General features: G+C 45.1%; 1 protein-coding gene across 6 annotated transcripts in view; it reads left to right on the forward strand.

The window, feature by feature from the left end:
• The window catches only part of PRR5L (proline rich 5 like), a 113098-nt gene extending 89778 nt beyond the window's left edge, over nt 1-23320 (forward strand). For all 6 annotated transcript variants that reach the window (XM_090032949.1, XM_090032950.1, XM_090032947.1 and 3 more), the window contains 5 exons: nt 250-307; nt 4886-4977; nt 8094-8234; nt 9493-9619; nt 17565-23320. In XM_090032949.1, coding sequence (XP_089889075.1) covers nt 250-307; nt 4886-4977; nt 8094-8234; nt 9493-9619; nt 17565-17947 — 801 coding nt within the window. In that variant the 3' untranslated portion in view covers nt 17948-23320. The remainder of the gene's footprint in view (nt 1-249; nt 308-4885; nt 4978-8093; nt 8235-9492; nt 9620-17564) is intronic.
• The last annotated feature ends 1525 nt before the right edge of the window (nt 23321-24845 follow it).

Here is a 24845-nt window from a genome sequence, read left to right on the forward strand (position 1 = left end):
TAGTGTTATAAATACCATGATTTTTTTCTACACCTGTTCTGTTGCTCAGAAATATCTGCAGTTGACAAGCAAGTTAGCCTGTGTGAGCTTTATTATGTGACCCACTCAGATGGCAGCACTGGGAGGCTATGACTAATTTTTAGGTTCCTGCATGTAAAGTAAATACCATGCATAACCATGCACGGTCTTGAATGTTTATTTTAAGTCTTGGAAAAGGCAAATGCATGTCTCTTTCTTCTCTCTTGGCAGAACCAGCTCCTTGTGAAGGGCTTGCTGTTTATAGAGGAGAAGGTTAAACTGTGTGAAGGCAAGTACTGAGAGACTGCTTTGGTCCTGATGGGCCCTTGTGAGTCACCCTTTGATGTTTGGACAGCTGAGATGCATGTCTTGGGGGAAAAAATACCATCTCCACAGTACTCATGTGGCTGGAAGATTTAAAATCCTATCTGGACAGGATGTCCACACTCCCCTTTGGGAGTGAGGTTGCAGTGAATCATTTACATTGCTTGGCAGATGTCAGACTATGTTGAATCAGAGGTACATACAAGACTCTGCCATTAGCCCTTTTCTTCACCGGGTTCAAATATCATTCTGAAATGCAGTTTGGAACCCAATTACTAAAGCTTTTTGATGTGGGTACTTCTTTCAAACAGAGTACTAAGCTTCTCAGGCTCTTGCCTAATACCTTGAGATGGTTTGAAAATATTTGTTGTAAGGCCAAGGGATATCTCTGACTGTAACTCTGGTGCCAGTGATTTTGTGTCCTTTCTTTTGAATGCTTAACTACTAGGCATTGTGCAAATGTAGAGGAATGTGTGTTGCACCTGGAAGAGGATGAAAATTCAGTGGGGACTGATATTTCCATATGCGAGGAGCAGGTGGCTCTGTTAGCTGCTGGCACTAGTTCCTAATCAGGACTGTGGCATCTAGATGTCTGGTGGGGGAACGGCAGTGGCAGAGCAACCATCGGGGTTGGTCTGTGGTGATAAGTCATGTTTATTATAGGTTTGCTCAATCAGACTGGTATGGACAGCTCTTCTTGAAAACTAGACTGCCACTTGCCAGTCAGAGGACACAACACTGGATCACAAGTCAGCCTCCCCACTAACCCGCTCTGTGTAGGTCATTAAACACTAGTGAATTCACATACTCTCACATCACTGTTGGTACTTCTCTTTTAAGCTGATTTCTCAGCTTGACAAGGAACTCATGGGACTTGAGCAGTTGCAATCCAATGCATGAGCTACAGCATGAGTTGCCCCTTTCCCAGGGTCCGATGTGCTTCATAAGAAGCAGTCAGTTAAGTGTCCTTAATGTACTGCTTGCCTCTTTGGATGAGGGGAGGGGACGGGACGGGAAGGAAGGAATGGAATATGCAAAGTATGGTTATGGACATACGAACAATTTACTGTGGTGTGAATAGGGCTGGAGTTTTATTGCTCTATGGTTACTGTCAATGTGCCTGGTCTTATCCTATTGTAAGTGAAAGCTAAACTGCAGTAGCTGAGCCCTGTTTCTTTCAGGTTTAAGCTGTCCTGGTTTCACTTACCAAAGTGTAACAGCAGACACCTGGATATGGCTCCAATCCCTCTGAATTTGTTATAATGCTTTTGTTTCCCCAGGCTCTGTCATTGAGAGCTAAACTGCTTCCATTTCCCATGGGATAAGATTATGTACATGGACAGCTATCACCCCCCCCACCTTTTTTTTTCTCTTCGCATTAAATTGTTCACATGACTGTATCTTAAAACTAAATGTGAAATTCTGTTCAGTGTCCTAAAAAGGGCATTTATTTTAGCTACCAGTTCCTCAACAAACATTGATCATTTAACAAACCAACCGACCAAATCCTAATGCCTCTATGTAAAGCTGTTGCAATTTGTGATTCAGATTTAAAAAGCTAAGCCCCAGTCTATCACACATTCATGAGTTACCCAACTTCACGTACAAGTGAAGATCCAGCTGGAATGACTTGGGAAGAGTGATGGTTGCTTCTGTTCTAGTTTGATAGCAACCCCTCCTACCTAACGATGCAAATATGCTCCCTTATATGGCCTGTGTCTGAAATAGTATTGTAGACGTGGTACATTATGATCTCTGCGCCGCAGTTAGGACTCAGATCATTTATGGATTTTTTTTTCTTGTTTTCTTCCCATAGATTTTTTTTAAATGGATATATCTTTTATAAAACTATCCAAATTCTTATTCCAGGGAATCTGGCTTCTTGTCACTGCTTGTGCACACTTCACTGTAAGTTTTGATTCCACAAAGGGACCTCTTGGGCCAGTTTGGAGATGATGAAGTAACGCCTGTGCTATGGATATGGCACCATTCTTAGTTCAGCGCATGTTTTCTGTAATCAGAACTTCCAGTTTTACCTTGTTTTCCTAGACACAGTCTTAAAAACTTTCCATTTAATTTCAGTGGGATTTATGACTTCTAAAACAAATACATCATTTCCCTCTCTTGTAAGAGAAAGTATTCTGGAGCATTTAATTCTAGCCCCCCCACAAAGCAAGAGCATAGTTCTAGGGAGTGGGTGTGAGGGAGGAGGAAATCCTGAAACTCAACCACATACATTTCCATCTTTCTCTTTTTACTCAGTAGCCAGTGCTGCTAAATATGTTACTGGCTCAGAGGCGGATGGGCGGGTAGGCTATATCCCTTTCACTGTGGTTAAAAAGCAGATTAAGGCTTGATTCCATAAACCCTACCTCACAATCTTGTTGAAGTCAATAGGACCTTTACTCCTTGTGGCCGTGTCCAAGATGAGCGCAGCCATACACATTCAGGTGTTTCCAATGCTGCTGCCTTTCGCTGCGGTCTGAGGGGGTGACCCCTGGAGATTCAGGGGTCAAAAAACCCTGTGCAGTAAAAAAGCAGGGCAGCTCATGTGGGGACAGTGCAGGCCACCCAAAACTGGAGCCAAGCCACCCAAAACTGGAGCCACACTCCAGCTGTCGGGCAGGGTCCAAGCTGCAGAAGCTACCTGGCTGTAGCTTCCCTGGGCCCCAGGACCTGGGATAAGGCTGCTGGGACCAGCAACTGTGCTGGTCCCAGCCTCCTCTACCCCACCCAGGGTTACTTAACGTATGCCAAATGGTGCATGGCATGGGCTTTCCCCGGAGACAACTAGCAGTGGCACAAGATGTCCCACTGCTGGTTGTCCCTGGGGAACCAAATATCCATGCTCATCTGGACGTGGCCTTTAAATCCTGTTTGCAGAGTTAAGTTAGACTGTTGTAGTTTCTCTTCTGTAAGTCCTGTTTTGCAAGGGTGCTGTGCTACAGGTGTGCCAGGGGAACAATCTATGGGAAACATAAAAGCACAAACAGACTCTTTGTAAAACTTCCCTTTATTTGTGAAAACATTTGGGTGCTAATCGGCAACACTCCAAGGAAATGCAGCTTATATTAAAGTCTCTGTACCATGAACTGATACTGCTGCTACATACAGGCTTAAGGCTGAGTTTCCAAAGCTGTAGAGCCATGTAATCTGACCTGTAGGCCTACCCCCAGGTCTGAATATTTGGCAGCAGGGGAGCAGTGGCACCATTAATTGCCGCTCCCATGTTCCACATAGTCTGCCATAAAGCCATATGTCCACATAGCTTTGTAGCTTGGCTGGGCAGGGCAGGGCAGGGCTGATCCTGGCATGTGAGATTGGACCAAGGCACCACGAGCCCTAACTGGAGCGTGCAGGGGCAGCATGGGCTCCAATCTTGCACACAGGGCCCAGTCCAGCCCACAGACGGACTACCTGTCTTGCGGGGCCAAAAGATTTAGTGCCACTCCCCTAAGTCAGCAATCAGCATCAGCAATGTTTTCCAGCAGCATGCCCCAGCTCGGGTCTGAGACAGGCCAGCACTAGGATCTGGTTGCTGCTGCTGCTTCTCTTTGCTGCCCAGCCATGGCACAATGTGGGCAAAGCCCCCTGCTGCTGACTGCTGCTGAGGCCCCAGCTCTGCAGGTTAGATCCAATGCCTTGGTGGACTGGATCTGGCCTGTGAGCTGCAGGTTGTCAACTCTTATCCTAAGTAGCTTGGAGATCACAGCTTAAGTATTTGGAAACATGAGCAGTGCTGTAAATTCTGTATTCTCATAACTGAACCCCCCCCCCAAACCCTACACTACTACATTCACCAGCTGTATGACTGCTGATGTATCACCTTATGGCCCCTGGTGGTCAAGTTACGTTCTTGTGAGGAGGTTTCTGGGTAGCATGGCTTTCAGTCTGTAGTTTTAATGATCCAATATTAGGGGCTTTTGTTGTGTCCGGATTGATACAACTGAACAAGTTTCAATTGGAAATCTGAGTTGCCAGGTGTCTGACGAAAAACTCTGGTAGAAGAGACATTCTCATTTGTATGGCTTTCTAGTTTGCCACACATCCATGGATGTTTATGTGCACAAGGGGTCTGTGACTTATGGCTCCATGTTTGGGACAGCAAAAATATCAGAACTGATGTTGCTCTTCAAAGAGCCACCCATACAGCACAGTCTCCTGACTCAGCCTCTGCAAAACACACAGTAGTGGCTGGCTCCTGCTGTTTCTTCCCAGCTGCTGCAGTGGGACCATAATGGGACATTAGCTTCTGGTTATTAGATGCAAAACTGAAAAGTTCTTTGCCTGTGAATCTAGACCCTAAGTCTAAGGAGATACTTTGGCCCTGTTTAATGTTTTGGGCAGAACTGCTCTTAGGACTGTGAACATCTCAGCAGTTTCTGGCCACTGGCTTTTGTCTCTGTCATTCAAAGAAAAATTTAGCTGAAGCTAGCTGTTTTGGAGTTTGAGCCTAACAGGACTTACTTGGAAGGGCAAAGAGCCTGGAGACATTAACCTGGTGGCTAAAAGGACTTTCTCTGTCCAAATTCCTGACATTTAGGTGAAGATCGCATTGATCTCCTCTCTCAGATCTGGGATCACTTCTTCACCGAGACCCTTCCTACGCTCCAAGCGATATTCTACCCAGTCCAGGTAAACTGGTTTAACATACAACCTGAGGGCAGGGAGAAGAGGTAATGTAACAAAATGTAAAAAAAAATCACTTTAACCAAAAGAGGCATTTTTTTTTTAACTTCTTGGACATTTTCCAATTTCTCATGATTGGAGAAAAGTGCTAAATATGTTCATTTAGAGTTCCTCAGTTGAATTTCTGATGCTAAAAACTCAGCAAAACAAATTTATATGCACTTCTGAAGGATGCTTCATTTTTAAACTCAGCTGCTGAGTACTTGTAAATAGGTCTAAAGTGGCATCATTGATTTCTCCCTATTTATGTGGCCCCTTACTAATAAAACATCTGAGGTGCCATGGAAGATTTTTGAAGGTCCCATTTCCAAAATTAAAAGCAGTGGAAGTTACATACCTTCATTTGTTCCTTTGATAATGCTTTCCTGGATTTACTAGACTTGGATTTACCCTAATGCCAACCAGCCTTTGGTGACCAGTCGCTGAAGTTGCAGAGTCAGTGAAGTGCCAAAGGCAGAGCCCCGGATAGAGCCAGAGGCACCCCAGTGGCTGAGAAATCCACAGGTCTTATTGAATCAAACTGAAGTCAAGACACTGTGGTCTACCCCAGGGTACCTATTTTATAACAGTCAACACTGTATGGACTACTTGTATTAGAAGTCCATTTAGTCCAAGCCACAACCTGACATTTTTAAACTCTAACTGGCACAGACAGTGCCTTAACTGCGGTAGGGGAAGAAAGGAAAATGCAATATTACCCTTCCTTTTTGGCTTGTAGCCAGAGATGGTCTTTCCAGGAGTAGATACATTTGCCTTTTTTTTCTTTTATCACTTGAAAGTCAGCAGGTAAGACTTGAAGGCTGCCCTTTCCTGTTATCCTAGTAAAGCTGGCATTTCCTAAAAGGACTAAGGATTTGTATAAAGAAACTTCTCTGATATATTTGTTTTTATTGTTTCCTTGCTGCAGATGCTAGAAGGTATGTGCACATGTGTGGGAGAGGAGCTTGTGGGGAAGGGGACAAGGGTGGAGCTAGGGGAAAGTGTGCAACGGAAAGGTCTGCACTTCTTCTGTTGTGCTTAATTTGGAGGCCTGGAGTTGCCTACCCTAACAGGGTAAGGATGTGTCTGTCCACTGAAGACTTTAGTGTAGTGTAGAGATACCTTGGTTCCTTGAGCAGTGACATTTACTGACCCTATGGGCTTTGGCATCCTACCAGCAGAATGGGTTTCTCTCTCTAGAGAGAAATTGAGCCAAAGTCTCTGCAGTGCTGTGTGGCTTCTTAAAGTAAGATGTTATCAAGATTAAAATATTGACAACCTTTTCTAAATTTATTTATAGACTTTCCTTTAGTGTTTCTTTGGAGCACCATTATCTGAGCTGCTCATAAAAGATCCTACAAGCTAAGGAAGTAATGGAAGGAGAACAGAGAAACGGAAGGGCCAGGTTCTTTAGGTGTATAACTGCCATTGAAAACGGTGAAATCTAAGCACCTAAGTACCTTTAGCAATCTGGGCCTAAGTGACCTGCCCAGGGTCACACAAAAAAAATTGTGGCAGAGCTGGAAACTGAATCCTGATCAGCTGTATCCCACTCCAGTGCCTTTCCTACACAAATAAACTGTACTTGTCCCCGTATCTGGTACTACATTGATGATTGGACTGCAAATTTTCCTCAACACAGTTGCTTCATACGGGTCTGCAGGAGCTGCCTTTTGTTGTTGAGAGGGTTCAGTCAGTTTTGATACATCACTAGGCTGTGATTTCCTTGCCTCTATGGGGATATAATTATGGCTTTTGTGATATGAACTTAAACCACGCGGAGACCTAACTTTCCCATATAGATGAAAACAGTTTAAAGAGGTCATTGCCTTCCACTGAGATACTAAGGTCAAATTGACTGCTGTACTAGGCAAGGGCAGAAAAAGAAGGCATCACCTTTCTTCCTTGGTATCTTGTGGTGCTTTGACTTTAAATAGAGGTATTAAACTGAAATAAATAGGAAAAAGTGTCCTGTTACTGCAAAAATACAATTCAGTCCTTTGTGCTGCTCTCAACACCCTGGCATTTCCAAATAAACACTCTGATGTTTTAAAAGAGCAAAGCAGTTGTTTAATGGCCAGGCCAAACTTGATGCCATCGGCTATAGGTCTTACTTGAATATTGATGTAATTGCTAATTGCAGCATTAAACCCATTATGAATTAATGATTAACTGGCATTTATTCCCACCAGTCATATTTGCTTCACTGGGTGTGTGATGGAGGTTGTAAAATGATCCCACAGCAGAACATAGAGCAGAGGTTAACTTGCAGTAGAGAGCTGGAGAGTCTCCACATAGGACAGGATAAAGGAGGGGGGAAAAATATCAGCAGTTAAACCTTTGCTGCAGCTGATTTGATGGTGCAGGAGATTAGCAGCTGTGTGCCAGGCCTAGCGCAGGCTAACAATAACATCAGTGTTGGATTAGGTTAACTTGTTGTGTGAGAAATGTACTGTGAAATATTTTGACATCTTGATGGTGCACATGAAAAAGGTTTAACAGCTCATTAATGCAAAAAAATAATATTGGGAAGAAAAAATATTTATGTTGGAAAACCAAAGCCACTGCTTTCTTCATCCTGATGGACAGAGTTGGGCGGGATGGTCTGGCCAAACTGAAGAGATAACTAAGTAATTAATTAAATTGTGTTTTCATTGGCAATTTCCAAAGTTAAAAGTTGAATTAAATATGAGATCTGACACAGATCAGAAATAGGCATAATTCAGGTACACTATATGCAAAGTTACCCCACACAACTGAGGGGCAGCACAACTGCTTTAGTAGCCCTTGACTTCACATTGCCCACCCTAACTGCAACCATTACACCTCTTGCTGAGATTGTGGCTCACTTTTGCTTGACTCCCACTAGATTTGGATTGAAGCCGGAGCTCTGAGGTTTTGCCACCTAGATCAGACATAGAGTAAGGCAGTGATACTCAGATAAGCTATTGAGGAGCACTAGAAATTCCCTAACGAGTGCTCTACCATTACAGTAACTTGCAAGACAGGCTGCCCGTGTGTGTGTACTTGTGCTATATACATACTGTGCACATGTTTTCCACTGTGTTTTATTTTTTTTTCAGGGTCAGGAATTGACCATCCGCCAAATTGCCCTACTTGGTTTCAGAGACTTGGTCCTGTTAAAAGTGAAGTTGGAAGAAATTCTTCCCCTGGTCCAGACAAAGATCCCAGCTTCCATTGTCCAGATGCTGCTAATTCTACAGGTGGGGAAAAGCCTTTTTTCTTTCTTTCAAAGACACCACATAAGCACACAATTACCTAATTCATATTGTCCCTGGATAGAGGACAAGGAGGAGAGGAGGGAGTTGTATGTATTCACTTGGGGACATTTCATATGAAAATAGAGCTAAACTGACCATTAAACCTTGTCACTTGAATTTTCCTGAGCAGAGAGAAGGGTGGGTCTAAACTATCCTTCCGGGTTTGATCTTGGCATGTTTTCCTTGGTATATGATCTTCACAGCCATGAGTTATCTCAGTGCTTTTGTTTCACTTAACCAATCATCATCTTCTAGCATCCCTAAATGATCTCATTTCTCATACTTGCAATGTCATATGCCAGGTCATCTGTTTCAACAGCTTTATAGTGGCAGGGATGGTTTGCCTCAGAGGAGTTCATGAAATCAGATGAACACTGGCTACTAACACAGTCTTTAATACAGATTGCCTCAACTAAGAAGGGAGTTCAGCTGGGGTCCAGCTTTGTGAGGGGACAAACACCTCTGGCAGTAGATCTTTCAAGGACATTTCCCAAGCAGCATAGACTTTTGAAGGGGACCACCCTTCAAATCTAGACCTCAAGGGGACAGAGAAGTAGTTTCCAAGTGTTACTTATACAGTGAGTCCCCTGTGGTTCAGTGATAGAATCCTTGTCTACCTGACAGGAGACCTGGGTTCAATTCCCAGACACTTATACAACTACAGCCATGGAGGCACCAGACATCTGGACCCAGTCTGGTCTTTAGATTCTGTCTCAGTGGCCTAAAGGGAGGATGGAAGGTCTGGGCAGCCTCCACTTTGCAAAAAATTTCCGCCCAGGCATATGTATCAAAGGTCTGGGTGGCCCTCATGCATACACCATGATCCAAGCATACAGTGAAGCATATTAGCTCTTGTATCATCTGAAATGAAAACCATAGAAAAGATCCATGTTCCAAACCCTTGCCTAGCCCTAGACCCCTCTAGTTTGTATTTCCCCACATTTTAGTTTCCATGGATTTTGATTTTCCTTTCTGAAGGAAGGCACTGTGGAAAGTGGTGAAGCTTGTGTTCTGCAGATGAATTCTTAGTTTTCCAGCCATCATTATTGGTAGTGTTGGAGTTATGTTGTAGCCATTTCCTGGTCCAGGTCCAGGAAGTATTCCCTTATGTCTCCCTTCCAGTTCTTTTGGCTTCTAGAAATATAGAATTATATGATTTGAAACTGTAGGTGAAATGTTTGCTTCAATGCTTGAATTTCAGAGTGTCCATGAACCTACGGGTCCCAGTGAGGGCTACATGCAGCTGGAGGAGCTGGTTAAGCAGGTGGTTTCACCATACCTGGGTTTGTGTGAGGATCACAGCTTCCCTGGTAGCACCTGTGCGCTTGGTAAGACCCACCGCGCTGAAGTTGTTGCAGCTCTTGCTCAGACACCTCCACTGGTTAATGCAATGTAATGGAATGTAATGTCAGACAAGGAAATGTGAACTGGCAATGAGTTTCCTGGTGTTTTTTCTCAAGGACTACATTACTCATACAGAGACTTCCTTCTACCATTAGATCACAATTGTTGAGGGAAGCTACACGTCGACTTATAGGTCAATAGGATTTAGACTCATATGACTCAGCTTGTTACACAGGGCACCACACTTTGTGTGACTCTAGGAGATGTTCTGTTACAGGCAAAACCCCTTGAACCAGAAAGCTGCCTTATTTTAGGAGCTTAACAAAAAGGCAGGGAAAGCAGGAGACCAGTATCATGCAAGATGGTTATGTATCCTGGCTCTACCATAAATTCATTATATGGCCTCTGGTCAAGTTATTTCTGAGGCATTTTATTCTTTCTTAATAAAGTACAGCTATTGGTCAAATAAAGTACCTAATATTTTCTGTGGAAGTGCTAAGAACTACTCACTCTCCAAAATCACTCTCCAAAATCAAAATTGACATAACTGTTGTATCTGTTTCATAGAACGATAGAAATTAAGGGCTAGAAGGGACCTCAAAAGATCAAGTCCAACTCTGCTGCTCTGGGCAGGAATACTGCTGAGATCAAATGATCCCAGCAAGGTGTCTGTCTGGTCTCCTCTTGAAGACTTCCACGGTTGGGGACTGCACCACCTTTTTGGGAAGTCTATTCCAGATTCCAGATTCTTACCATAAAGAAGTTTTTCCTTACATCCAACATGAAACCATATTCTAACAGTTTATGGCCATTGCTTCTTGTCCTCCCCAGGGTGCCCTAGTGAGCAGTTTTTCTCCCAGCTCCCAGTATTCACCATTAACATATTCATAGATGACCACCAAGTTCCCCTTCAGTCTTCTCTTTCTCAGGCTGAACTGTTCCATATTCCTTAGTTTTTTCTTATAAGGTTTGTCCTCCAGGCCCTTAATCATTCTTGTGGCCCTTTTCTGGACGCTTTCAAGATTCTCCACAACTTTTTTGAAGTGTGGGGCCCTGAACTGGACACAGCACTCCAACTGGAGTTTCACTATGCCTAGTAGAGAGGAAGTATCACTTCCTTAGCCCTGCTTGTGAAACATTGACTAATGCATCCCAGTATGCTATTAGCTCTGTTGACTACAACATCACACTGGTGCCTCAAATTATCCTATGATCAACCATAACCATGAGGTCCCTTTCAACCACTGTGCTAGCCAGGACATCTCCTAACCTGTATTCATGCTGCAAGTTACTTCTTGCCAGATGAAGCACTCTGCATTTATCCTTATTGAACTGCTGCTGATTCTGCTCTGCCCACCTTTCAGCTTATCCAGGTCCACTTGGATCCGTGTCCTATTCCCTAGCAAAACTGCTTTTCCCTATAACTTAGTATCATCTGCTAACTTGGCCAGCATGCTTTCCAGAGACTCATCTAAATCATTGATAAAGATGTTGAACAGCACTGGGCCAAGAACTGAACCCTGTGGGCACCACTGGCCACCTTCCACCAAAATGATACAGACCCATCCACTAACACTCTGGGGAAGAGAAGAGTGAGGGGGGAGTTGGTGACTGTCTATAAGTAGTATGTAGGGGGTGAATATTGGGAGCTGGGAGAAAAACTACTCACTAGGGTGCTCCAGGGGAGGACAAGGAGCAATCTGTGCGACTAGAAGTGGTTAGTCTGCACATCTGAGTGAAAACCTGACTGCTCATCCCACATGATAAACCCATGTACCTTGCTTCACAGTGAGAGAGTCAGGTCAACCCTAACAAGTTTGTGTGTTTGGCCATTTATGGGAGTACACATGCTACTGAAAGTATTTGAAACAGTCAACAGAGCCGTGGAAAATTCTGGGCCATACTGTTCTCTGCAAACCAAACAAAGAGTTAGTGTCAAAAAACCATTGCATATAGTCTGGCCTTGTAAAGTTTTATGGGATTTAAAATTATTGCATTTGATTTGATTTAGCTGCTGTTTATTTGTGTGTGTTTTTTCCCATGTGGCCTTTAGCCCCAGCCCTTGTCTTTATTGAGCACGAGGAAAGGGGGAAGAAGGGAGAACTTCTGTTTGCATTACACAATGCTGGCAACAGAGCAGAACTTTTCCCCAGATAGTGTTGGCATTTCAAAAGCACACACATATTTTGCAAAATACCTTTTCTAATCTGCAGCCTTCTCTGTCTGTCTGTCTCTGGTTCTGGAAAGCTAAGAGATATACAGAGTAATAAAGGGACCCTGCCACATTTCACTTTTGTAGGATGGCACCATGTCCTTTGACCAGTGACTTGATTGTTATCAGGACGTCTCCCTCTAGTGCTGGTCGCTCAGCATTATATAATATAGGAGGAGAAATGGGATTCCCTTCTTTGCTATGGATAAAGAAAGGACTTTAGCTTGCAGCGTTGTCAGCCAGCCACATTACTCCACCTTAAACTTGGTTTAAAAGAAAGGAATATAGTGGGAACATAGGTGAAGGGGAGGCTGAAGAGTGAGTATTAGGAACATTAGAAGGAGTGAAGTATTAGAATGCCTAGGGTGACATTTTGCAAAGCCAGCTTGGGGTGCTCAGTAAGAAATCTTAATCACAGGCTGAGAAGGGACTATGCCCTTTATTATTATGTGCTGTTTTACTTCTACCCTTTCTCACAGCAGCATGCCATTGTGAATGAGGCTGGGTTTTGGCCATGGCTTTAAAGATGTTCAGGATTAGCCTCCACAATTTTTCAAGCTCCCTCTTTCTCTATAACACTCTCGTCTTCTCTACTACCATCCTTCCTGTTTTTAACTCTGCCCCACATAAATCAGCCACAGCCTGCTCCAGGAAAAGGCAGTATGCTGGTGACACCCAGCTGTCTCAGAAACCAAATGTTTAAGCTATAAATGGGGAAGGAGATACTTCCACCACACCTTCCCTGCTCCCCAGCTAGAACTGCATGCCTGCCCCAACAGGCAAAGAGTGTGTTTGACACGAGCTTTGCTGTTGATCTGTGTTTGCATACAAGGGTCTCCCTCAAAATTTTTCTATTTATGTTCCTATTTCATTTTTAACAAACCATGGTTGATCTAAAATCCTAGCTAAACTATTCACAATAGTTTCCTGAGGGCTGCATCTTGTGTGGCTGCTGGGATGATACAAGATGTAGCCTGGTTTTTGGTTTGAATCGTTTCCTATAAATCCATGAGTAATGCTGTCCATATTCAGAGCCAGCATTCCCTTTGCTTTCCATGCAGCAAGCTGGCTGTGGTGGATTTCCGTCCAGGAGTGTCTTGGCTTTAAGCTCTTGGCTGTAACCTCAGCTGACTGGGTTTCAGAAATGGAGAACCCAGGACAACTTTCTTCTCCAGAGGCCTATCTGGGGAAGATTTTTAAGTGAGAAAAGAGTTGATTGACTGTGGTGTCCCATGTGGCAGAGCATCTCTGCTTTTACATATGCCCTTCTCATATTCTCCCCTCTAAGGATCAGAAGGAAGGTCTCTTGTACCCTGCCTCTCTGCATGATGGACTTAAAGATTTATTGGTACATCCCAGTTGGCACTGGCTTGTAGCATATGGATTTGAGCCTGGCAGTGGTACATTGCATGATGTCTGCAAGGAGAACCAAGTATAATAGGCAGAAGAGCTTCAGTCATTCCTGCTGGTGAAAAAATACCGTATTTAATGGATCTTTGTTTTGCTCTAGATTAGCAAATCCTGAAGCTGAAAGCCACGTGTGTTCCTCAGCCTGGCAGATCATATACTCCAGTTAATGGCTCCCAAACTCCCTTCCCTCTGTTTTTAGTACTTTCTTCTACCAAAGGACCATATGTTATCTGCTCAGATGAGATTGCTTCTCTCTTTTTCATTCATAGCTGTAATTTGCTGCCAAACATGTACTGATACAAGCAAGGGCAAAGAATTATTCTAGGCTCTTTCAGTGTAGCAGAAATCTGGAGCTGATTCCTTTCTGGTTGATGCTACACTGTGATCCCATATATTCATTTATGAAAGGGATTGTATGGACTACTTGCTATGATAGCAGGAGAGTGGATCTGGTGACCCAGAAGATCAATTCTAATCCTTTCTTCCTAGCTAGCTAAGGCACTTGTATCTTACCATCATCCCAATGTCTGACCACTTCATGGAGCTTCTCTGTGTGCCTGCAGCAGCCAGTCCCAGAGAGGACAGAACTGTACACATCTGTCCATGCCTGATTTGCGCACTAGAACTGGAAGTTCATCAATGAGGTGACTCTATGCCACTGTCCACTCTGCCTCTCAGGCATTTAACTCTCATTCTTTTTTCCCTGCATATCACTCTTGGCTAATTTAGGCAGCTTTGTATTGAGCTGGTTTCCCATTCTTTAGTTGCTGAATTGTTACCATATATTGTGATGAGCTTAGACACCTGCCAGGGGCTCAGGGTTCCTTGGGGCTGTCAGGAGCCTAGGGGATAGTGTTGCAGTACTGAGCACGTTGGAGAAGCTAGCCATGAGTGACTCCCTCAAGGTCACAAAGGATGGCGAAGGCACAGTGGAGAAGCAAACCACTGTTTCCTAGAGGTTATACTAGTGTCCTGAACACTGGATCATCTTTCTTTTTTGCCTCTCTGCTTGTCCCAAGAGAGATCTTCACCTGATTCCATCTGGCCAAATTGTCTGCTTGCAGGAATGGGAGTTGAAGAGATCTCTTTGGGGCCTCCTCACCACTCTGAAATAACAGAAGTTTTCTATCTGCCTTTGTTGCTGTTCTTACAAACTAGCAGCTGCAAAGGGTAATTGAAGGTATAGAATGCAGATCACTAAAAAAATGAGACACACATGAAGCCACTGCAAAATCTAATTTAGAAAAGTGGAATCATATGCTGGCCCAACAGAATGCTGCCATTCAGCTCCTTCCTCATCCCAGCTGACGGAAATAAATAATCTACAGTTTAGACAGCCCCAGCAAATTCCAGCAGAATGAGACACTTGGTTTGGTAAGTTTTTGAAGCTGTTTGTTTCTGTAAAAGCCTATTTTGCTTGGGTCTCTCTTCTGCTGTCATCCCCTCCCCATTTTGTAGCATTCTACTGCATTTGACACTTAACACCAGCTTGAGCATCACCTTGCAGTCTAAAGCACTGAGGACAGCAAGAAAGAATTGGTGAGCTATGGTTCTCCAGGATTAGCATGCAGCAGCTTATTTGTGCCAGCAGCATTACACCACAACTCTTAGCCAGGGGGAGTTCATAAAATTTGACTTTCAGGCACAGGAGAAATTTGGCCACCATGTGCCTAAAAAACACACCACAGGGAATGATGATAAAGGGAATATCTCCACCTCAGTGTGCTGTGACTGCAGTGTGACAGTGTAGCCTGAGTGGACCTTACATGTGGGTGCTAGTAGTAGGGTGACTGCAGCGGCCTTGGAGCTCAGCTTGGGCTATTGCCCCAACTTCTCAGGCTCTGAGCTGTGCTGTGGCAAGTAGACTGCTGTCCCTGAGCTAGCTATTTAATCTGGTTCTTCTGGTTCTTTTCTTGCCCTAAAGACAGCTGCAAAGTAGTCATGTTCCCATACTAGCTTCAGCACTAGAGTGCTGAGAGAGAAAAGCACGATCTGTTAAATTACCCTCAAACCTGCAGTATCTGTAGGGGTTTTTTTAAGGACTCCCTGCTCAAATTCTGATCAGGCCTGGCACTGTTTAATTTGTGAGCTGTGACTAGATCTCAGCAGAGGTACTGTGTTGTGTAACCACAGCAGTGCAGAGCTCAGCCCGGGCTACAAAATACTGAGAAGCTGTATAGATACTTGAGCAGCCAGCCTGCTCCATGCTGCCACTTCTAGACTGCTAGCAGAACAGCAACTAACTAGTTTAAAGCCACCCAGGGTATCCCTACACAAACCACGATGACTGCAATGTACACCTACCCTCTGTAGTTCTGCAGTAAACTTAGAGGTGGAGATTAGCTTACTTTCTAAAAATCAACCGAGCCATATCTTCTCTTGAGCTGAAGACTTCTGACAGGAGAGGCTTAACACTTAGTAATATCTAAGGCCCTTTAGAGATGCTTAGAAGCTTGAATTCCATTGAAGTCAATGGGAGTGGTAGGTCCAGGTATTTAAGTATTAGTACTTGTTACTAAACTGAGGGACTTCTGCACTGGCTTTTCTCTCCCACTGTGTCAGCCCTTGGGTTGCAGTTCTTCAGTCAGAAAAGCAGAAGCCCTTGTGAATACTAGGATGGTGAAGGGGCAGCTGTTGTTAATTACCACTGTGTCCTTTAGGTTATGCCTATGGTAGATCAACTTTTCTTCAAATAAAATCTCCCATCCTCCATTTGGGGGAGTGCTAGTGCAAACCCAGCAGTGACAAGCAGCAGTGCTGCAGCACTCTGAACAGGGTTAGATGATACAATGGTTAAGGTGCAGCGGTCTGTCTACTCTAGTGCTCCCACCTCTGGTTACCCTCAACAAGCTACATGTATGGGTAGCAATACTGGGATGCTTCAGGGCAAAAGATCCAGTGGGGGTACACCTTTAAATATTTTTTTCTTTCCTCCCTTACTTGGAACATAGCTTGCTGTGGGGCTAGCTGGAGCCGGCTTCTAAAAAAAACACACTTATTTGCCCATAACATGCCCAAAATGAATTTGAACATTCTTTTAAGCACAAAATGAACCTTTCCAAATGAATGTGTTACTGGCAGCAGCAGGGTAAAGTGTTGTCATAACCTGGCTGCTGCCAGTTATGGATTTTTGGCTGCTCATCCATCCCTCCTCGTAACAATATAGAGTTTGTTTTCTGCCTGTCTTACTAGTGCAAGCTTCCAAGAGTGTTTCATAGCCATCAGTGCTTTGCATTTTGTTATTCTTTGCCTCATGCTTTGCTATTTTCAGGTGGGAGGATTTTATAACGTCTCAAAAGCACTTTCTAAATATTAACGGATCCTTGCTCCTCAGCACTCAAAGGAAAGGGTAAGAAAATTACAGGGAATAGCTGTAGGAAACAACGGGTGTTCAATACGTACACAGCACCATTGCACAACAGTTAAGGGTAGGAGGTGAAGAATAACACTGGGTTCACTTAGACTTGCTGAAGGAATGTAGTTAATGCAGTATGATATTACCTGAATGGCAATGAGCCAGGACACAAGTTAAGATCCCTGCTTGTCCTAAAAGTAGCTGAGTCAGTTTTGAATCAGTGCCCCAAACTGCTGGGGGGTGCATTTTGGTAATGAAGTACTCCTTGATTATTTTGCAGGCTTTGAACCTGAGTCCAGGCCAGTAATACCATCCTGTCTTGCTAAATTGCCCCAGCAGTTCTAAACACACGCAGTATCCTTCTTTACCTCCTGTTTTAACCTGTTGTTCAGTGTTGTTATGGAGTGTTGGATGCTTTCTGATCCCTGCTGCAGAAGTGGATACATTTTGATAGTGGGCAAGTATGGTATAACATGCACTAGGATAGTTCTGGCACCACAGGGGCATGTAACACCTGGGGAAATAGTTTCTTCCTTACACCACAAGCAGAGGCAAGGGCAAGGACATGTGCAAGTGTAGGATGCTTTCCACTGACTTCTCATGGCAGAGCATTTTCTAGAGCAAAGGGATGACCCCCACCCATGCCTGGCAGAAGGGTCACAGATTCTGATGAAGTTAGCTTTGACTCAAAAGCTTATGCATCTCTGATTCAGTCAGTCTATAAGGTGCACCTCTACCTTGCCTTCTGCCTAACTTCAGACTAACATAGCTATTTATCTCTGATAATTGTAAGGGAGGGGAGCATTGAGACCTGTTTTAGCCCCACTTCCCCAGCAGGGGCAACAGCTCTGCTGCTTTCACTTGCACATGACCTTGAGACAGGCCTGGCAAATTCAGCAGGGGGGTTTGTCCATGCTGGGATTACCTTTCCTGCTTCCTTTCTGTCTTCTAGAGAGGCGATATTCCAGATCCCGTGCTAAGGCCGGTATGCTGAGCTACAACTCCCACGTGATGACTGGTCGGCAGCCCAGCGAAACGGCTCTGACACCACTCACAGAACAGGAGGGTGAGGCTTACCTGGAAAAATGTGGCAGCATCCGTCGCCATACTGTTGCCAATGCCCACTCGGATATTCAACTTCTGGCCATGGCCTCCATGATGCACACAGGGATGGTAATAGAAGAATCAGATAGCAGTGATAACTGTCTCCTCCTTCAGCCCAGCTTCAGCCACCGTCAGTGCTCCAGTGAGCCCAGTATTGCTGACGGGCCAGAAGGACTGGTAGCCACAGACAGGCAAGAGTCTACAGAACTGAACTGCACATCTGTCGGCTAGGAAGGATCCTTCCATGGGAGAAGAGTCATGTGCCCTAAACTGGACAATAGTTGTTATGCTGCTGCTGGGAACAATGGAGAACACAGGCTTTGGGGATGGATTTGCTGATACCATGGGAATGGTCTGGGTTCTCTTGTCTCTTTGGAAATGTTCCATAGATTTTTTTTTTTTGATCTTTTACTTTCCAAAACCGTTGTCAGTGGAGGTACTACATTGCTCTCAGCACAGCACATGGGGCTGCAAGGGTGTCGCTGTTAAATGCCATTTTCTGTCTTCTGTAAGGTTTTCTTGTGCAGTGTTCCACTGCTTTGGCCTCGGGTACCATTCTATTTTCTGTGAAGGAAATGAATCCCCTTCTTTCTCTCTGCCTCCATTTCCCCCCACCCCCTTCTCTCTTTCTTGTCATGTCTAACTCATAAAATGGAGCTCTATCTCCCTGAGTGCAGCAACAAGTAGAGGGGATTATGCTAAAAACATTTTTGGTCCTGCCTTGGACTGTGGGATGGTAATGACTGGGGTTGCGTTTTTGTTTTTATATATTATTGTACTCAGGGATGAAACTTCTTGCATCTCACGGAGAACTCAGCCCAGATGTCTTGTGGTTTCTGAAGGGAGAAGGGGATCTTCTTTCTTCTCTTGGCTCCCTCTGCGTATAGGGGAGGGGTCTATTCTGATAGCCTGAATTCAAACAAACCGGAGTGGCAGATGACTTTTTCTACCGAGAGTCCGTTGCCTATCCACATGAGTAGAATATGATGTCAGGGGCCCGGTTCAGCTTTTATGCAAACCCACTGAGACATGGGGTGAAACTCTGGGCAGAATCTACCTAAAGCTTTTGGGGTTTGGCAGGATGTGTACTGTCAAGAATGTCAGCATTTTTAGCGTGCCACCATAAGGAGAAACTGAAACTGGTGGCGTTGGAAAGGAAAGAGGCATTGTGGTAACCGAGGGTATACATCTGCATCATGAAGGTGGCTTCAAATGCTTTTTCAAGGCCAGGCCTCCACACTTCTTACCCTAGTGCTGACACACAACCCCCATTTGAATCCCATCTTGCAAATTTTATGACACCAAAGAGCATCATTTGGCCTTTGAGACAGGAACTTCTTGCTGCAAATGGCAAATCTATGCCACTTTTTTCTGACCTCCCTTTGTAGCTGGCTGATCTGACTCTTTTTTGTTTTTAATCCTTGTCTGTCCAATTTGCAGCTAGGTACCATTTAAAAAAAATTGAAAGCTAAAACTGGGTTGAGTTCTTAAGAGATACAATGTTTTGCAGACAGATACTAGTACAGTAGTCCTCTGTCTACTTAATAGCTATTATTTGGTACTCAAATGCCACTTCCATGAGAGTGGAGCCAGCCTGCTCAAGAAATCCCCCTAGAGACTCTGCTGATGTCTTGCTGATAAAATTCTATGTGTAATGATAAAGGGGAATTGATATACTGCTTTAAATATCAAATTCCATGAAAAAGGAGTGCAACTCCACAACCTCCCCCAATAGTCAGTAACACACAGATTTCTTAATAAATCTGTCCCAATGCTGAACTGAAAGGTATTTTTACTTGCCAGGACTTGAATTCAGGGCTCTGTGTATATCATGCCATAATTAATTAATAACCTTGTGTAAGACCTGATTCTGCAAGAATTGGCACATACCTTCATTCCTGTTGTCTCCTTGCCATCTTTCAGAGCTGGGGTTTGATGGGTAGAGGAAATGGAATTTCTTCCCTGGCTACTGGAAGCACAAGAAATTCTAATGCCAAGTCCTAAGCCTGAGACTTTTTGTAAATGAAAGGACTGCTTTTCATCCTGTGTTTGAGAAATGTAGGTAGATATATTTGACAATGGCCTGTTCCTGCCCCTAGTCAAGGAGACTGGAATTTAGCTATGGGCTTTTGCTCTGATTACCATAGCCTTGCTATTTGAAGAGCAAGGGACTTAGCTGGGTTCTGAACCTGCCAAGAAGAATACCACAAAATGTAGAGAACAAGGGGGAGATGGGCACAGGCGGCTTTAAGCCAACTATACTTTAGCTGAATTCTGGGCTGGCTTGTGGGGAGCGGGGGGGCAGGGGCAGGCTACTCTCCAGGATAAATTTAAATTGCCCTCGTAGTTATTGTAATTTAAGATGGCTTTCTCAGGGAGGCTGGGGGCTGAGCCCAGAACCTCCATAGGATGCCATGTGCAGCAAAGATGCCTCCCACCTTAATGTGTTCCCTAACTCTTTGAACAAGTGGCAACATAAGCCTGATTAAATGTTCCCTGCGCTACTCCTGCACTGAAGGAATCCTCTGGTCACTTGTGGTGCTTTTTATTATAGCCATATGCATCATCAGGTGCATCTCCCCACAGTATTTCAGATCACTTTTTAATAATGTTTCACTTTCTTTCTCTCTCCCCTCCCCCATTCTGCAAATATCAGGAAACTTTTTTTGGTAGCGGGCGTTATCCTCTTTATATAACTAAAACGACAAACGTCACTTTGTTGTCTATCAGACTCCAGAATAACCATCCATTCCCTCTCTAGGGGGAGGAATTGCTTGAGCATTATGAACTCCAGTCTTGATTTTAACTTGAATATTTTTTTTTTTTTTTTTTTTTTTTTAAAGTACCAACATGTCTGGTTGCTTGGTTGGTTGGTTTGTTTGTTTTGTTTTTTGTTTGGTTTTTTTAATGTGTGTGTTACTTTGCAACAATTTGCACCTAGCCACTGTGACTGATGCACTTCCCAGGTAGTTTGATTTTTTTTTTTTTTTTTTTTTAAAGGTAGGTGAGTTGTTGTTTCCGTTATGTAAACAGAACATGAGGCTTAAGTAACTCTAGACAAGGATTGAGAAAAGTGATACTTATTGGGCCACCCCAGAAATGTTGAGTACACACAAGCGTTTGGAAGTAAAGGGGCCCACATCCCTTGTCAGCAGCTTATGTGACTTGCCAAAAGCTCTAGAGTGACTTGCACTGATCTGAGAGAAGAGGATTTCATTGAGTGACAGCATATAGGTGTCTCTAGACATGGCAGTAGCCTCCAGAAGGGTTTTCCTCTACTTGTTCAGTGAAGGATTATTTTAACTGTGGGCAAGGAGCCTTGGGAGTAAAAGGTGCAGATGATAACCTAGACCAGCAGCATGCAATGTTTTAGCTTGTTCTGAGCTACTAGAAAGGGCCACTTTGATGCCACAGTGTCCAAGATGGGTCCTGTCTACTCACAATCTGGTATGGACATAGCTTGTAGGGAAAGGAGCATTGTCCTTTTTTCCCTCCTGTGTCCTATCATTCTAATTCATGCCTTCTGCATAAGCTGCTGCCAGGTTATGAAAGGCTTTCCCTTGCCATTCCCAAAAGCTTGTACATTATCCCCTTGTTGGATTAATCTATAGATCAGTAGTCACCAACTGGTCGATTTACAATTGACTGGTCGATCGGGGAGCCCCTGACAGTCGATTTCAGTATGCGGGGGCTAGCCCTCCCAGACTGAGATCGACTGTCAGAGGCTTCATGTTTGGGAGGGGCTGGGACACAGTCTGGGAGCAGCAGGATGCATGTGGCTGGGCTGAGCCTCACCCCCTGTTGCATGGGTGATTGGTGCGGGGGGGCACATGCCAGTCAGCAACTGGGGGGGAAGGGGGACCCCTGTGGCCAGTTGGACCAACCGGAGTGGGGGGTTCCCGCCGCAGCAATCGCGCTAGCTGGGAATCATGAGTGGTGATCCCGGACATGTCAGCAGCGCTTCACTCGGTGCTCGCACAGGGGCACTGGTGCTCCCGGCTGCCCGTCGCCGAAGTAGGGAGAGCTGCCTGTCGGGGGGGGATACACCAACACTTGCAAGTGGTGGATATGCACCCCCATGGACCCCCTACGCATTGCCACTGCCCTGTTGCCAGGGCTGGGTTGGGTGAGTGGGACAATCCCCCTCCACACCCACTGCCACCGTGGCTGCAGCAGGAGTGGGGAGGGACATGTATGCAGCAGTGAGTGCAGGGGGTGGGGCTGGCACAGGTGCTGCACAGGGTGCGGCACAGGATGGAGCCACGAGCAGCTCATCCAGGAGGCATGGCAAGGAAGGGCACACAGCCTGAGAGGGCATGGGGGGGGACGCATGCCCCCAGATCTGTCCATGTGCAGGCTGGGGCCAGGGCAGCACCAGGCTCTTCCCAGCATGGGTGTTTGGGCCAGGCAGTGGAAGCAGAGCTGGAGGCAAGGCTGTAGGCACCCAAAAATTTACCATAGTCCCCACCAACCCACTCCTAGCGCCTCGGCTGCTGTCCAGCACGACCCCCTGCACTGAGAAGAGCCTGGAGCCATCCTGGACCCAGCCTGCAGCTTGTCCTGCCCTGCGGACAGAATGGGGGGGGCACGTGCCTACAATGCCCTTCCAGACTGTGTGCCTGCACCCCTTGAGGAGCTGCTCACCACCCAGCTATGCAGTGCCTGCCCAGCCCCATTCCCTCACCCACTGCTGGGGGCGTGGGTAGATTGAGGCCCCAGAGGTAAGCGAGGGAGCGGTGCACAGGCAAGAACAGGAGCTGCAGGGAGTGGGGGACAAGTGGAGGCCTGGGGACATGTGTCCCCTGGGCCTCTGCTTATCGCACCACCCAGCCCTGCCAGGGCCCCACTCCTCCCAGCGCCTGCTTCTGCCTGTGCCCCCGTTCCCTCCCTCACCTCGATTTGCCCTGCCCTTTCCACCACAGACTTACCTGCTGGGGAGGTGCAACCCCAAATAATTTTTTCTCCCTCCACCTTGATCTGCCCCCCCCACACACACACAGACTGACCTGCAGGGGGGAGGGCAGCAGCGCACGGTAGATTTTTGGGTTGCTTTTTAATTCAAAAAATGATCTCCTACCCAAAAAGGTTGGACACCACTGCTATAGATGAAGTCACTTCTCACCTCACTACCTCTGTCTTCCTCCTGTAAGATTTACTACCACATTCTTCTCATTTTAAGATGGCTGAAGTGGTTTGTTTTTTGTCACTTTTGTGTGCCCATACAAACTGTGCTGAAGTCTGTACTATAGGCTTATTTAAGGGTGTCCATTGGAAAGCTAATTTATATTAGTGTAACATGCTCTTTTACTACCTCCCTGACGAGGCAAACCGTGTGGTTTTAGTGCTAGCAAGCTTAGCTCCTCCCCATCCCCTGCCAGGATGGGCAGCAACCTGTATTTAAATTGTAATTGTGCATCTGAATGCACCCAGGAAATGCCATCGCTACTAATGCACTATTGTCATTGTCACATTGTGACAACTGCGTCAGAGTTTGGAATGTCTGTCATGTAGCATTTGTCTTTAGGTCCTACTCCCTGCTGGTTGGGATCTCTTTGGGAGTAACATTTGTGATGGTTGCAATAAATGTTTAATCCATGGACTGAATATTCTGGTTTGTATGAACCACTTGTGTGCTTGCAAAATGCTTTCTCTCTCAATTTTTTAGCTAATTGCTTGTCTTCATTTGGCTGTAACATTTACAATTATTTATTTACACCTATTTAATTTTGCAGTTCGGTTGCAGCCTCAAAGGGACCTGTGGTTCTCCCCTTCCCTCCCTCACCCCCCAAAGGCAAATTTGTCTCTCTAAGAGGTAAAAACCTAATGCTTGCTGAAACTTAATAGCACAACTCCACCGTTAGCTTCACTACAATCAGGACTGCACCCTCTATGTTTGGAGTGAAACTTACTCAGCACAGCAGGCCCTGATCCTTCTCCTGCTATGGGCCCACCTAAAGCTACCCTACTATTGGATCTTTCTGGTACATATAGGATGCATCTACATGTTGCCCTACATTGATGTTGTTACTGTGCTGTGCTTTAGTACTTCCTTTTAAAAGTACTAAAGCACGGCACGGTAACTGTACTGTGCCATGTAGTTTTAGCCACTGCTTCACCGTAGCGGCATGCTAAAATTGGGGGGAGGCACTATGGCAAAGTAGCTGCTATTCACATGTAGATGCACGTGATTGCTACATCACCGTAGCACATTGTATGGTGACGCAGTGTGTCCCTACTGTGACATAGGGTGACGTGTAGACACGCCCATAGACTACATATAGGAAGAGCCTGTTTATTATATACTCATTGTCCATAAGGGAAGTAGCTCCTCCACAGATGAAGAGACGGATGTAAAAATACAACAATGATGAAAATACACTGGGAGGTCCAGGAAGAGAGACCCTCACCATGGAGCAGAACATCAGGTGGTATAAATCAGCATAGTTTAGTACATGAACAGACGTGACACAAGCTGAGGATCTTGCTCTTTTTAAATATGGTAGTTTTCTTTCTTTTCCCTCCCCCTTCTAACATAGGGGTTGGGGAGATATTTGTCTTGAAAGTACTTATGGGGATGAGATTGAGGAGATGGAGAGTGCCTGACACATTGGGGATAGGGGAGATTTCATGCCTTAGAAAAATGGAGAAGTATGACACCATGGCTAGGTGGAGGCTGATGTAAAATTAGAAAGGAAAGGTGAGGAATTTAAATGCAGTATCAGACTGTGGGTGAACAGGAAGGATTTGGGAGAGGAATAAGGCCAAAATACAACAGTACCAGCTGCATCTGAGTTCAAAGCAACAGCAAGAAGCAAAGAAAGATATAGGTTTTCATAGACACTTTCTGTATCTGGTGTCCTCAAGTGGTTTCTGCTCTGGCAAATATCAGTGCTTTCTTCTGTCCTCATGAAAGGCTATACTGTCCTGGCAGGGGATGGGTCCAGTACTCAGTAACAAGGCCTTTTCTGATGAGGCAGCAGTGTTCATGGTTGAGAGGGGTGTCCAGCTGGCCTGCTCAGTGTGGAGGCCTGGAAAGGTTGGGAGGCTTCAGGGGGTAAAGATCCTGCATCCCTCCAGATGTACAGGCATACCTTGGAGATATTGCGGGTTCGGTTCCAGACCACCGCAA

The sequence above is a fragment of the Crocodylus siamensis genome, chromosome 2 (genome assembly GCF_052110815.1).
Source record: "Crocodylus siamensis isolate JL-2025a chromosome 2, ASM5211081v1, whole genome shotgun sequence".
Classification (NCBI taxonomy): domain Eukaryota; kingdom Metazoa; phylum Chordata; order Crocodylia; family Crocodylidae; genus Crocodylus; species Crocodylus siamensis.